At 34.5% G+C, this 16055-nt stretch overlaps 1 protein-coding gene across 2 annotated transcripts in view; it reads left to right on the top strand.

Annotated features, from left to right (window-relative positions):
- Positions 1-16055, top strand: part of PLCB1 (phospholipase C beta 1) — a 795638-nt gene that overhangs the window by 583801 nt on the left and 195782 nt on the right. For both annotated transcript variants that reach the window (XM_049779135.1, XM_049779136.1), the window contains exon 11: positions 11661-11818. In XM_049779135.1, the coding sequence (XP_049635092.1) occupies positions 11661-11818 (158 nt within the window). The remainder of the gene's footprint in view (positions 1-11660; positions 11819-16055) is intronic.

Raw genomic sequence — 16055 nt, 5'->3', positions numbered from 1 at the left:
GTAAGGATTTCTAGAATCATTGGCAATTACTTCATCCAGTCTCTAGTCTCACCAATCAGTACTCCTTGTTGTTCTGAAGTGATATTCAGACCATTTTTCCCATGAAATGCCTCCAAAAAATTAAGTTCTACCACCAGAGGTTTTAGTCATCAGAAGACAAGTTTTTATGACATGAAATAATTTCTTCACCGTTCATATCAGATTTTTTAGTCTACCAAAATAAATTCGTATCTGCCATTTTCAGACCAACTAACTTTTTGTGTAACTGAATTTTATTCTTTAAGAAACTTCCATCCATTTACAGTTGAATACTGGCCTTCTTTGATTTACAAGGAAGTTTTAAGAACTTCATAACTTCTTAACAAGGCTAACTGATGTTTTTTCTGAACCTAAAATAGAACTATAGCTTCAAAATATTGCATCTGGCCATTCATTCCACAGGTTATACAATAAAGGAAGAAAAGCTACTTTGTGTTTTTCTAATTTAATACTAAATTGAGCTTTTCCAGGCTTTTACTAGATAATTGTATAAAAAATATTAATATGTGTGTATATAAGTTCATATATTTTACCTCATCAAGTTTTAACATTAAAACTTTAATCATCTCATATTACAATGCTCTGGAAGTTATCTTATGATCAAAATAATTTCTTTAGATTCCTAATTATCAACTTTGAAAAAAAGTTTTATAAAATAAACTTATTAAGCAAATAATTGCTTGGGGCCAGAGAGAAAGTACAGCAGTTTAGGAGCTTACTTGACACAGAGTTTATGCCAGCACCCATGTCACCACCAAGAACAATTCCTAAACATAGAGTTTGGAGTAAGTTTTCTGCACATCCAGATGTGACTCCAAATTTAATAAATAAATACATGAATAAGTATTTCTTAAAAATCTTGTTACTCTGCTGCTTCACAAAATCCATCTCAAAATAAGAATCTAACTTAAGACTCACAGTGCTTGAGGGATAGAGAGAAGTTAAGCTATTTTCCTTTCTTGTAACTCCCAAGCAGTGGGCAAACAAAAATACCCCATAGTGAAAGACATATTTGAGGACTAATGTGGTATCAGAGATGTAGATATTCACCATGACTAGGGCTAGGCATTGAAGCATTTCTGTACTCATTGGCTTGAAGTATATGGTTTGTGTTTTAGCAAAACCAAAGATACTACTCACATAATCACAAAGGAAATCTAAGAACAAATATTTATGGGAGTGTCCAAGAGAATTCACAAGATTCAAACATCTGTTCCTTGTTCCAAATTCTTCTACAAATCTTTGACCAAGCATAAATGAGTTTTGTGTGATATCAAATCTAGTTTTGGCCTGAAATCAAATACTTATGGTGAAAGCAGAAAAATGTAAAAATGAGTCCTGGACAGAGAAAATAATGTCTGGACAGAGAAAATAATGTCATTTCCCAATGACTGGACTAGATGAATCTATACTATGTAAGACCATCTACAATCATAGTTAAACTGCCACTTGCTTGTTCTTCATGATAAATGAATAACTCTGGTTGTGGTTTATTTTTATTTAAGCCGACATTATCTACAGAGACAAACCCATGCCATAAAATTATTTAGATTAGTGTTGCATAAAAACAATCACTTCAAAACTTATGGAATAAGGCAACCATCATTTTATTTTGACTCATATTCAGTAGATGAAGAATTAAAGTGCTCAGGGTGGATAGTTTATCTCTCTCTCTGATGTCTTGGGCTTTCTTTTAGTAGTAAATGGCTGAAGGTGATATATACTGCTTGCTAATAAAATCATCTGGCACCTTTTCTGAAAGTTTTCAGGTTCCAACACCAGAACACTGGAGAGACACAGGTCTGTAATCATATGGCAGTCTGGAAAATAATTCACAGACAAGCATGTAGAGGGAAAAGGCCTTTGAGGAGTTTCCCACATTACCCTTAGCTCCTAGCCAGCCACAGCTCCAAGCCACTGGTTTCCAGGAGATCCAAAAAACTTAAGGACCCACTTCCTTTTTTTGTTTGTTTGTTTGATTTTTGCTTTGGGGGCCACACCCGATGCTCAGGGGCTACTCCTAGCTATGCACGCAGAAATCGCTCCTAACTTGGGGGAACCATCCTAGGTTAGTGTATGCAAGGCAAACGCCCTACTGCTTGCACTACTGCTCTGGCCCCTACCTCCTAGTTTTTAATCTGAGGGACTCCTCACACCTGGAGTTGGGATTAACACATCTCAACACCAATTCAAGGTGCTACATTCAGAGAAAACGTCAACCAATGAGTAACAAAACGTATACTGAGTTAGGTAGAAACAGACCAATCCCGTAATCCCACAGTCCCCACTAACATGTCTGACATTTGGCCTGGGATGGTCCAAATCTTGGCTCAAGTGGAACATTGACCTAATTTTCTACAAGATTGACTGTATGTATCCAGCCTTTTCACTGCATAATAGCCCCCATAGTTGTACTTCAGGATAAGCAAAGGGACTGAAGAATAAGAACAAGGAGAAAGCTTAATTATTTTTTGCACATAGATGCCAAAATTCCATATTGTTACTGTCTTGATTACTTCATAAAAAAGTCAAAATCCTATCTATATTCTAAAGGAGAGGACATAGATTACAGATCTTGAGGTTTGAATGTCAAATTGTTTCAGCGTTAGCTCAAAACTACTATACATGTCATCATTTTCAGAATGTATACCTGACCTTCTTACTTAGCTTCTATTTCTTAGAAATGCTAATAAAAAGCTAAAAACACTCACCTAATTTATAAGGCTTTATAAGGCTTTATAAACTACTCTGATTTTTATTATTGGTCTGCTTAGCAATCTGAATATATCTCTTTTGTAAGACTTATAAACTACTCTGAGTTTTATCATTGGTCTGCTTAGCAATCTGAATATATCTCTTTTGTAAAAGACTTATAAACTACTCTGAGTTTTATCACTGGGATACCGGGAATCGAATAGTGTCCCTGCTGGGACAGCCACATGCAAGGCTATCTCGCTGTGCTATCTCGCCGGCCCCATGTCTGAGCATTTCTAAGATACTATTAATGAATAAGACCAATGTATATATGCTTTAAAAGGAAAAAATTCCATTGAAATGCTCTTTATCAAATATTAAAAATCAAACTCATGATAAATAATATCTATAATTAACATTTTGAAGAAACATAAATAATAGGCCATGGCATTTATAGCAGTTATATATAACATAATATAAATATAATATAATATTAAAATATAATATATAATATAATAATACATTATTATAATATAATAAATATAATGTAATAATATTTTTGACTTATTCTGGTGACAAAGTCACAGATCCTTCTAGTGCCACCGTGAATCATGACCTACATTTATTATCAAAGCAAATATTAATTTCACATGGAGGGGGCCAGAGAGATAGCATGGTGGTGAGGCGTTTATCTTGCATGCAGAAGGACAGTGGTTTGAATCCCGGCATCCCAGATGGTCCCCTGAGCCTGCCAGGAGCAATTTCTGAGCATAGAGCCAGGAGTGACTCCTGGGCACTGCTGGGTGTGACTCAAAAACCGAAAAAACAAAAAAAAAATCAAATTTCACATGGAGATTAATGTCATAAATATAAACTTTGATCTTCATTCAAACTTGAGGGGGTTAACCTTAAATTAAAGAATTTAGACAGAACCATGGCAAATATTACTATACAGTAATATATTTGTATACAATACATATGTGGCGACATACATATGGAATCTTTTGTAGTTGTTATTTATGGAGGGCCACAAGACCCTTAAATATGTGTCTTAAATATGTTTCCAGTTGGATTTTGGACATGAATCTCGATAAATATAAATCTTCAGTAGTTTTTGTAAGTCTAATTATTCCATCCATTTTATATTCAAATTTGTACATTATTTATTATATAATACATGAATCAGCACTACCTAAACAATTGTGCGTCAAAACTAGTTATTCAGTTCTCTTTTCTAAATTTGTTAATTTTTCTTTTCAATGTAATTATAGACTAAATAAGTTTGGAATTTTTTTCAACCATAGTCACTATTCCCCTTTTACTACTCAATTTGTCTCAGTATTGGTTGCTTGAAACAATTTAGGTTGGCTATTATGTCTTCTTGGCATAAACCTTGATCTAAAAAATACTATGGCTTTTTCGTGTATAAAGGCCCTCAGGCATACCTTGTTCCTATTTGAACTACACATGGAAAATGGATTTTCCCCAGCGAACACTTGTACCTTTTAGTGGGAAAAAAGTTAAATGAGTAATAAGATTTTGCACCCTGTGATATGGAGCATTGTTCCCAGATCATTGAATGAGCAAAGTAAGAAAAAATATTTTGTCTTGTTGTTATGACTTTACATAAATACTTCATTCATATCTTTAATATATCATTCATATAATACCTATGATTCTTAGCTGTGTTTTCTTTTTTAATTTGATAGTTTAAAAGTTTGATATGAAATTTTTCTATACATGGATGTACATGGAATCTGTTATGCTGAGTGAAATAAGTCAGGAGAAAGACAGTGACAGAGAATGGTCTCACTCATCTATGGGTTTTAAGAAAAATGAAAGACATGTCTCAACAATTTTCAGAGACAAAAGAGGAGAGGGCTGGATGTTACAGCTGACCTCATGAACTTCACCACAAAGAGTGATGAGTTTAGTTAGAGAAACAACTACATTGCTAACTATCCTAACAATGAGAATATATGAGGGAAACAGAAAGCCTGTCTAGAGTACAGGTGGGGGCGGGGTGGGGAGGAGGGATATTTGGGTCATTGGTGATGGGAATGTTACACTGGTGACGGGGGTTGTCATCTTATACGACTGAAACCCAACCACAATCATGTTTGTAACTAATGTGTTTAAATAAAAAATATTATAAAAAAAGTTTGATATGTTTATTTGCTTTACTGAAAACAAAGTAATTCTAAAAAATTCAATACTAATATCCATAATGAAATTAGAAAACATTATTCAATTTTTCTCTGTCAATTTTATTTTTGGAAGAATTTTCCATTGTTTATTCATTCTAAAATGATTCACCCCATCCTAACTACCAACTGTAAACGATTTAGCATACATATACAACAAAATATTTGGCTCCATTGTGTCAGTTTTGATTAAGGCAGTAGTTCTCAGAAGACAGAAGTTTCAGCTACTAAAAAATAGTAAGATTCTTCTGGTTTGTGAGTGTTTTTTGTTTGCTTTTAATGAAGAATTCAAATAGCTGTTTTCAAGTTTCTATGCAGTGAATGGTCATATGATTCTCACTACCATGATTCCTGACCCTTAGAAAGTTAATTTTTTCTCCAATCACCTAGATTCTTATAGTATTCTAATTGCCATATTTTCAAATATATTTTAAATAAGCAACTTTCATTGCTTATGTTAAATCATGTTCTGATCATAAGACATATTTAATATCTTATTCACTTTTCTGAGCAATTATTTATGCCAAAGCTTGCATTAAATAATCTATATTTTGTATATATACTTGGATAATTCATCTATTATCCACATTAATATGATATTGCTTTACCCCACTATCAAAGCTTTTATTTTCCAGCAGAAGACTTAGAGAAAAATTGCATACAAATCCCCCACCTCTGAAAATAAAACCATGTACTCTTTTGAATAAATACTACAATAGTTTGGAAGTGTTTCCTGAAATCACCTTTGATAAGTAAAATTTGGTTTTACTCCATATGTTATCAGTATCGTTATTTTAATGATGAAGACCCTACTGTAGCACTCATATCTCAGAGAATTTTGGGTAAATATAAGCATTAACGATACAGAAGTTCAAATTTTCCAAACCAATTTAAATTTCATTAAAATAAAACCAAATATATAGCCCAATGTAATCCAATTAAATGTCAAACCAATATCTAGAACATTTATTTTATACTTAACAGTCAATACTAGAAAAAAAGAAAATCTTTTTAAAGTATTATTGTAGAGATATTTTTATAGAAAACATAATTTCACTATTCAAGTTAGGTTTTTAATGTTAGTTCCAAATAGATTAGTATCTACATACAATGTGCTTTGAATATATTTTTAAAGGATTCTATATTCAAGATCATTAAATTTATGATCTACTGTTCATTTATCCTTCCTCCACATCACCATCTAAATGCTTTTTTTAGAGAAATTTTAGAAGTATCTGAGAAAACAGATAAATCCAGATTAAATTCAAGGCTTTAATGCTGTACTTCATATTCCTTTTAATATTATGATTGTAAATGTTACAGTATTAAAACCAATCAATTTAACAATATTAATGTCTCCTTTCTGTTCATTATTGCCCTTTTGTTATCTAAAAGCAACTAAAAATGAACTCAACCATTGAAATAAATGCATGAATAAAATGAGTTATTTTTAGTTATGATAACTATTTTGGGGGTAAGATACTCTGGCAGTGCATCAAGTAGTAGTTATGTTTTAAATTATTATTTTTTCTTGAGGTATTTACCTTTATGATTCAAACAAAATTCTCTCAGGTCAAAATGGTACACAAAGCTAGACGTTTTAATTCTACATAAATCTCATATCTGGGACTTTTATCCAAACCATTTGAGAAAGAATGGCTTCATATACACTGACAAAGTAAAGTGAAACAACTCTGACTAACAAACACCCATAGTTAGCACAAACAAAATATTGTTGCACTTGAGGATTTAGCTATTTCTCCTGTAATTGAAATATCTTATAAATGTATTTAATATTTATTCACCCCAAATATCCAGACATATATGTGTGGTGTGCTATAGAAAAGCTCCAAAAATGTTGCCAGGTCAAAGTTTTATCATAATAATTCACTAAAAACTAGATTGTCTCTCTTTCACTCTCTCAATTTAATTAGCTTTTATGATACTTATATCATTTATTTCTGATTTAAAGCACCAAAAGAAAAATACATGTAGAATTAAGGAATGGACAGACCAAGTGCAAATTGCACTCAAATTAAAGTAAGCCTTAGCTTTTTCATTTGTAAAAATAAAACTAAATGGAAACTGTCACTGTTTTTCACTATAAGTACTGTACTATCCTTTGACAACTCTGTCAGTTTGTTATCAGATGTCTCAAAGATCCTATTAAATCACTCATATTTTTAAGTTGTGGTTCTTTACCAGCAGACACCAAAAGGAGAATTGGGTTGCATGTGATTTACTGAGTATCTCTTGAGGTAAGGTGAGAGAGGTTCAGGAGATAAGACGATGCAAGGAACTGAGCAAAAATGTAGTCTCAGCTGTGGTGTGGCCGAAGCCATGATCCCCAGGAGAAGTCCTGGAAGGTAAATTGTACTGTAGAATCCAACTAACCTTGAGGGCAGGACAGTGTTTTATATTTTGGAAAGGAAGTGAAGGTTAGCATGATCTCCATTAAAGGGAGCTTCCATTTGACAAAAAATTGTTTTTCTTTTCCCTTTTCTTTTGTGTATCTGTGGATATTGGGGTCAAGCTGCGTGAATTGAACCACAGGTATCTGTGCTTAGGGCTTATTCCTGCCTCTGCATTCAGGAACCACTCCGGGTGGGACTCAGGAGATCAGATGAGGTGTAGAGGATGGAACTTAGGTGGGCTGTCTGCAAGGCCGTCTCCCTACCCGTTTTCAAGTTTCTGGACTTTTTTTTAGTCTTCTTAGATATATTGCAGCGACACATCACATAGAAATGCCCACATTAATTATTAATATAAGCCACAGTACTACTGTGACTAGCTTCAAATCATTTCTCTCAGTTCTGGATAATGGAACCTGAAAGATATCAGGGACTCAATATAATGTTCTATTGGCAACAGAAAAGAAAATGATGGGAAAGAGCAACCTGAATTTTAAGATGAGGGTAATTTTAACTTCCTAGCTTATAGAAGTCTTCTAATTTAAACCATTTTTATTTTTTAATTATAGAGTAGATAACATGGCCACAGAGTGTTGATGTTTATGGTATTGATTGACAAAGTTATCGTAGCCTTGGACTTCCCATCCAGTTAAGAATAACAAATAGGCCTTTGCCATTCTTGTCTAATCAGCCACCAGTAGTTTACCTCCTATTGTGAATGTATTTAGGAATATGTGAGATCTTCTGCTAAGATTTTTATAGGCATTAAAACATATGTTTAAACTCGTTCTCCCACCTTACCTAATCCATCTCATGGCAACTGGATCTGTCTTCAGGGGATCCTCCTTGCTTACTATGGCATTGTATTTGCCAAAATAAATGGAAAAGACATTTGTCTTTCATTTTACTGACTCCTGTGGCACCACATATGCTCCTCTGAGCAATGTCAGATCACTCAAGCACACAGACAGCAACAGTCCTGAATCAGTGCCAGATGTGACCCAAACTCTCTCCCCCAAATGAAGTTGAAGAAAAGATAAATGATGATACATATTAACATTAATTGTCAACTTCTCAAGATTAGAGTTCCTTTAGAAGTCTGTCTTAATAGAATGTTATTTTAGAAGTTCTGTTTTCTTCCAACCAGAAATGAATGCCATGGATAATCTTGGTAGTTCCCTTGGGGAAAAAAAAAAAAACTCAGGTAAATATAGCTAGCTGCCCCCAAATGAATTCAGTCAAGTGAGATGTTGCAAAGCTATGACTCAAGGCAGCTCCCAAATTCAGTCATGAGCTTGGATTGTGCTCCATTGGGTGTGTTCATGCAGACAGAAGTGTTGCCAGATGGCAGTTTCAAAAACAAAAAGGATAAGTGACACATCAATAATCCCGATCTCCGGTAATTCCTCAGCCCCAGAAGCTATATTCGTTGTTTTTAAACAAATGGAAATATAATGGGTAGGTGGAATAGAATAACAAAAAAAAATAGAAATTGTAGGGGGATAAATTGACCAGCTTTGATGTATAAGCAGACAAAGAAAGAATAACAAAAACTATTAGTATTTATGTTTTGAAGATATCTCTATAAATGAAGGCAAACATACAAAAAAAATCTAAAATACATTTTAAGCAAGGGTAGACCTTGCTTAAAGGATATACTGATGTTTTCCATAAATACAATTTTGGGTCGCCATTTATGACAGATAGAATTTAAGAATAAACAAGTTTTAGTCGAAGAAATTCAGATGTGTATAGATGAAGAACCACACAGAATTACACACATATAAATACATATGCAAACTAACACTCTGCTAGTTTCTTTTCTTTTTTTTCAGGTGCCTTTGCATGTCACAAACCCACACCATAAATACTCCTGTCTTTCAAATAATTAACTAAGAAGCATTCATAAAGTACATGATATTCCTCTTATTTATTCTTTAAATTATCAAAAATGCAAGAAAATTGAAGTAAATGTTGTTATTAAATAATAAATATGGCTTAGGTATTTATGTACATAGATGTGCCATTAGCTTTACAAAATTATGAATACTTTCCCATTGGCTTTAATAGCTCTTAGCAAAGTATTAATGAAAACTGATAAATGGTTTGTAAAGCCATTATATACCTATATGTATATACTTACACAATTTTTTAGATGTTACACAAGAAAATATGCTCTACACTTTAATACCATATAATTTTCTTTAGAGACTAGCATTTTAAATAAAGTAATCTGATAGTTATCTGAATTTCCTGTAGTTAATATAGCCTTTTCTTTAGGATAACATATAAATGACTTTGCGGGGAGTGGGGCTTGCCACATCTAGTGGTGATTAGGAGTTACTCCTGACTCTTTGCTAAAGCGTCAACTCTTTGCTAAAGTCAACCACTGCTAGTGGTTGGTGCTCAGGAGCCCCTGGCATGCCAAGGATTGAATCCAAGCTTCCCACATGCAAAGCATGCACTTGGCCTACTGAACTATTTTTCCTTTCATTCCCACTTTCCCCTTTCCCTTTGCACAGCAAAGATCACTATTGCCACAAACTTTGAGTCAATTATAAATAGAAAATTGATTATCTAGCACCAGGAACTTTCAAGATTACTTTGTTAGCATCTTTGTTCCTACAAGTACCTTTGTGTATTTATTTAAAGTACTAAAGTACCCGATTTTTTAGTAGAAAAAAATGACTGTAAATTGATTTAAGAAGCCTTGTAGAGCATTTTCTAATTTTTTGTAATTCAACAGCATATTTTTGTTAGACTTAGGTTTAGATGTTGCAACATGCACTTGCCTTGACCGTGTGTTCAGTCACTGGTACTCCATCTTGTCACCCAAGCCCCAGCAGAAGTAATCCCGAAGCACAAAACCAGGAGTAAGACCTGAGCAGTGCTTATTGTGGCTCAAAAGTAATAAAAAATATGAAGCAAATTAGGAAAGTTTGGCTTCCTTTTTCAACCCTTGGACTCTAGGATACATCTGCAATTACAGTTCTCATCATTTCACTGGAGAATATTCATTCTAGTCACAATTTTAAAAATATTTTATGAAGTTTATTTTTTACTTCATAGTTTGTGCTTTTGGTGTAATGTCGACAAATCCATGACCTAATTAAATTCACAATTATCTGCTGTAGATTTTATTAGGATTTCTAGTTCTCATTATTTACAAATTTAATCTATTTTTAGTGAAATATTTGTATATGATGTAAAAGAAGAATCTAACTTCACTACTTTGCATTTGACAATGAGGTTATCCTAGAACCATTTTACTGAAAGGAAAAGCAATTTTTTCTGTAGTGAATCATTCTGAAATTTTTGTATGTCAATTAATCATAAATATAAGGATTTCTTTCTGGAATCTCAATTCTGTTCCATCAAGTTTTATTTTTTCTTATGCTCATATCACAATAACTTGATTACTATAGTTTGGTGATTCCTTTTTATAATTGGAGTGTGAATTCTTCAACTTTTATATTTTTCTAATTTGTTTTAGTTATTACAGATCCTTTACATTATCTTAGGCATTTGGGGATCATTTTTGTCAGTCATACAAATACAAAAAATAGCCATCTGGTTTAATAGGAATTGTTGCAGTATATCTACTGGGAGAGTAGTGACAAGATTGAATATTTCATTTCATTGGACAGAGGGAGTTGACATGCTGATGAAGTAGCTGGCAACAAAATTCCCTAACTAGTAGACATTCAGAACAATAGATGATGTTTATATGTTTATTAAAGGGGCGCACACCCAGTAGTGCACAGGGCTTACTCCTGGTATTGAATTTCTGGCTTACTCCTGGCTCTGAGCTCAGAAATCACTCCTGGCAGGGCTTAGGAGACCATATGAGGTACCAGGGATCAAACATGGGCTGGCTAAATGCAAACCCACTTTACTATCACTATGGCCCAGAAACTTGAAGAGATACTGTTGAATGTTCTGCTTACTAAATTTGTCAACTTGGGCAAATGAATACCCTTGCCATTTTTTATTTCATTTTTTAAAAGCTGTACCAGAGATTATTGAAGATTAAATATCATAGTCCAAAGACAAATAATTGGCACATAGTATTGCAATTAATAAATAGAAATTATTGTATTACTGCAATGTTATCATCTTGTTCTGTGTTTTCCCAAAATAGAGCTTGGAATCCATGTGGAATTTTACAGCTACCTTGTATTATGTTGAGCCATAAGAAAGACTGAAAATAAAAGTTCTTCAAGTCTGTACTCCTTTTATAAAAGCGTTTTTCCCATAAATGCCTTTCTTCTGTCATGAGATTCTAGAAGATTTGCTTTTTGGTGTATTACAGCTGGCCAGTTGGCTGGAAACTCCTCTGTTGAAATGTATCGCCAAGTGCTCCTATCTGGCTGTCGCTGTGTCGAATTGGACTGCTGGAAGGGACGGACTGCAGAAGAGGAACCAGTCATTACTCACGGGTTCACCATGACAACTGAAATATCCTTCAAGGTACATTGAGTGAATATTTCTAATTGATATTTTTAGGAAAAATCTGATCTATATAGGGTAAAGCCTCTTAAGCTAGAAAGTTCCAGTGACTACAGTGAAGCCCATACATAAACTGTATTTTAAATACTAATACTAAGCAGTTTATTCATGGATAATTTATATCAGATTTGTTGATTCATTGAACAAACTTAAAGAAAATTCTTGGACCATAACATAGTAATTTAATTATCTATTTAGCACTTGTTCATTTTCATTGTGAATTATTGCATACCTAAAATATATGCAATCTCTTTTAATTTAACAAGAGGACATAAAATCTACACACATGTAACTAGCTCCAAAATTAAGAAATAAGTATCAACCAAAAAAAGACCCAAAGTACCCATTCCAATCTGAATTAATCTTTTATCCCGAAATATGACCACCTTTCTAATCTGTAGTGATCACTGCTTTGATCTTTTTTAGTTTTAGTATTTTATGTGCAGTACATTAAACAATGTACATGCATCAGTTTTTAACTATATAAATGGATTCATGCCACTGTTTATGTTGTTTATGTTAATTTATACCTTGTTTTTTATCTCACATTTTTTGAAAAGTGCATCAGTATTATTCAATCTGTAGCTAGCCAGTTTACTTTCTTCACAAACATAATGACAATGAAGAATTAAATATTACCATTTATTTCTTCTACTATATTCAATTCCATGAAGCCTTAATGGAATATTGGCTGTTACAGTCCAATGTTTAGCACACAGCTATCAATCACAAACTCCTGCAAATAAACAAGGAGTCTGAGTTTGGTTAAGTGGCTATGTAACAAATATCATGGAAAACCTTTACATTTTCAGTGAAAATGTTAGAGAACACATAATGGATTTGTATTTCTATTTAGTGATTACAATAAGGGTTCAAAGAAGTAAGATTATGTACTGTGTACATCTATTGGTAAAATGAAATACCTATGATTAGGTATCTTAATAAATTTTTTCTAAAACTTATAAGGAAGCATCAACTGTTTATATAAGTTAAGAATTGAGGGAATGTTATGTTACTGCTTTCTATCAATGACTTCATCCTGTAACAAATGGATTTCTTGTTCAGGCTTAGAAACATTTACATTTACATTATAGACATCTACCCAGATATCCTAGACGAAGTCCTCAGTACCCAGAGAGTTATCTAGAAAAGAAATGGGTGGGCTTTCGAGTACTTGACTGACTAAAACTTCTCAGTTCTTTGAAGGAAATCAAAGAATGGCCAGAGGATAATGCACTGACAGTAATCGGCAACCTCTGGCTCGCGAGCCACATGTGGCTCTTTCCACTTTTAATTTGGTTCTTCTGTGAGCTGGGTGGCTGCTCCAGGAGTCAGGACTCTGCTCCTAGCCTCTGTCACTGTGTGCCCTGTGTGGCTCTCAAAATAAATGTCAATTGTGGTTTTGGCGAGATTTGGCTCAGTTGAAAAAAAAGGTTGCTGATCACTACACTAGAACATAGATATTAGGGCATGAGAACCTTACCTGGGAATTAGAAGGTTACTAGCTCTGGGCACTGAATCCTAACTAAGCAACAAAGGAAACTCAGTGTGAGTAGATGAGTAGATGAAGAGGGGGTGGACTAAGATCCTGGGAAATGAAGTTTGAGCGAGGAAAGCCCAGAATGTTGGATTAATTATGGCTAACTTCACAGTTATTGATGACAGCACTTTGGATGAAGAAGATAGTTACTTGTCAAGAGTTCTGAATAAAGGGAAGGGGGTCTTGGTTGATAACAGAATCAAGGAAGTGATGAAATCTCACTTGGCTGCCTCAAGAGATCTGGGTTGGGTTTGGTTTTTAAATAAGATAATGAAGAAGTAATGTTTCAGAAGCAGCATTAAGTGATGAAAAATACAATATATCTATTAGCCTTGGGACACTTGAAATGTCAGAAATAAACAGATCATTTGGGAGAGCAGCAGAAGAGAAGCACGGCTTTTATGGAAATATGAAACATCTCAGTTTCTGTTTAGATAAGTGGATTTTCTGATCAAGTACACTATATTTGACACTGGTAAAATGTATTCAGAAATAATATCATTAGCATCATGACATATTTTTATGTGCTGCGTCTAGGGAATTTGGCTTTTCATGATTCCTTCACAATTTGGCAATGATATAATGATGAAACAGATTCGTGAAATTCTGCAGCAGAGTTGAATAAGGATTAACCTTAATTCTCATTTTGCAAACAGACTTTAACAGTAGCATCTGATCCCCAGATTAAATGCTCTTAAAAGCTTTTGTCTTTGATATAAGATTATTTGACTTTTGCTTAGTTTTTAGTTCCTCTCAGCTATTTGAAGGTCCTTTGTTAGCTAAGAGACCACCCTAACCGAGTTGGGCTCTTTTTGAAAAGTGGGGGATCAATGAGCCAGTTATGGGTGAGTGCAACTGAACTCATCTGTCTGTGATGGATGGAAGTGATTTTATAAAAGCAGGCAGCACATCTTGATGGAGTCATTTCAGACCTAAAGTACTATTGACCTTGTGCACTGACCCTCTGTCAGAAAGGCCATCTAGTCTTACCCATCATCAGAGTCTGTGTGGGGAACAGTTATATTTTTTTCAAATGTATAAATTCTCAAGAATGTTTGAGTTCCTTAGGAAGAGGATGGAAAGCAGTGAGGACCAAATTAACACTCAGTATATTCAAAGGCATAGCCATTGATGGGGAGCATTGGCTTCTTGGCCTTAGCAACTGAGGTACTTGGGCTCTTCCTATGCACTGGATTACATACATGGTTCTTAGTAACATCTGTGCTCTAAAGGCACAGAAAGTTGGAAGTGCTTTTTCTAGGCTCCTCCCAAAACCATGTTCTCAACAAAATTTCCACACCTGCTGGCAAATTTAGAGACTATAAAATTCAATATAGCCAGATTGCTACTTCCACCATCTGCCTGTAAGATTGGGGATAGAATATGGGAGTGAGAAGAACAGGGAGCTTAGTACACTAGTAATTTCTTGGTGATGCTTTCTGAATATATGTGCTTTCAGGAAAGATAATTCTAGAAAAAATGGGAGAAGAGAGATGGATCTAGGGATGTAAATCCCAACCTATTTTGTAACAAGTAGACAGGCTGGAATGATTACCATACAGTGGTCCAGGACTCAGATGAGAATCTTAAGTGGAAACACCAAGGGTGCATCACTCTCAGCTTTAAGTGCAGAGTTGGCACGGGAGATGGAGTAGCCCTTGAAATATGGCACTTAGATATCTCACCTTCCTCACATTTAGTCTCAGCCCAGTTCTACGCTCTTCTCAGAGGAGGGAGTGCTTTTTCAGAAGCCAGTCTATGCAGAATTTTGTAAGAAAAGAGAGAAAGGGAAATGGGAGACAAAAGGCAAGGACCTACTTGATCTACCAGCGCCATGACCTAATTTCTAAGATCTCCTTTACTCACTTGGCTGCTTGTTGAGAACACAAGGCAAGATCTCACCTCAGAGCCTTTGCACAAGCTGCCTCTTGATATGAATGCTATTTTTCTGAAGACCTGCCTAGCGCATCCCTTAGTTTTCTTGATGAGGCTTTCTGGGCCTGTGGTATTTGATACTGTTGGGGTTTTTGTTACCCATATGTTATGTTCTGAAAATGGGATGTGCTATAATTCAACCTCTTAACTCCCTTCTGGATTTATTTATCAATATCCCATTTATTAGCTTTTCTGACCATTTTCCTCATCATCTTAGTCTTCCTGATGGTTCTAGAACAGTGATTTGTCACTGATTTTCAGTCTCTCTGCTCTCACTCAAGCTTCTTCCTCCTGATATGGAGCATTCACCATTCACACCATCTCCAAACTACCCTCTAGCATTTCAGGTAGCTTCTTTGTAACCAGCAATGGTACAAGATGGAAAATTTGTCAATATAATTAAATAGATGATGAAAGTATATGAAATGAGCGTATTGTTAAATTGAACATGTATACCATAAAACTTCATTCTTGGAGAAAAATAATTATCTTGGATACAGTTTCACTACTGCATAAATGCTCACATAAAATGGATATGCAAACACCCCCTGCTGTTGTCTGTCACGGATAAAAAATTTCAAGGGCAGTTTCTCCCACTAGAGATTAGTAATTGAGCCATATGGTTTATAGATTATTGAACCCGGTGTTAGAACTCTATGAAAAGCAGTTTTGCTTAATAAGAAATCATGAAGCAGCAAGGGATTTTCACATCCAATGTCTACT

This window comes from Suncus etruscus, chromosome 9, assembly GCF_024139225.1.
Source record: "Suncus etruscus isolate mSunEtr1 chromosome 9, mSunEtr1.pri.cur, whole genome shotgun sequence".
In the NCBI taxonomy this organism is placed as follows: Eukaryota; Metazoa; Chordata; class Mammalia; order Eulipotyphla; family Soricidae; genus Suncus; species Suncus etruscus.
Note: the sequence above shows the minus strand (reverse complement) of the source record. Positions and strands in the feature narration are given on the sequence as shown.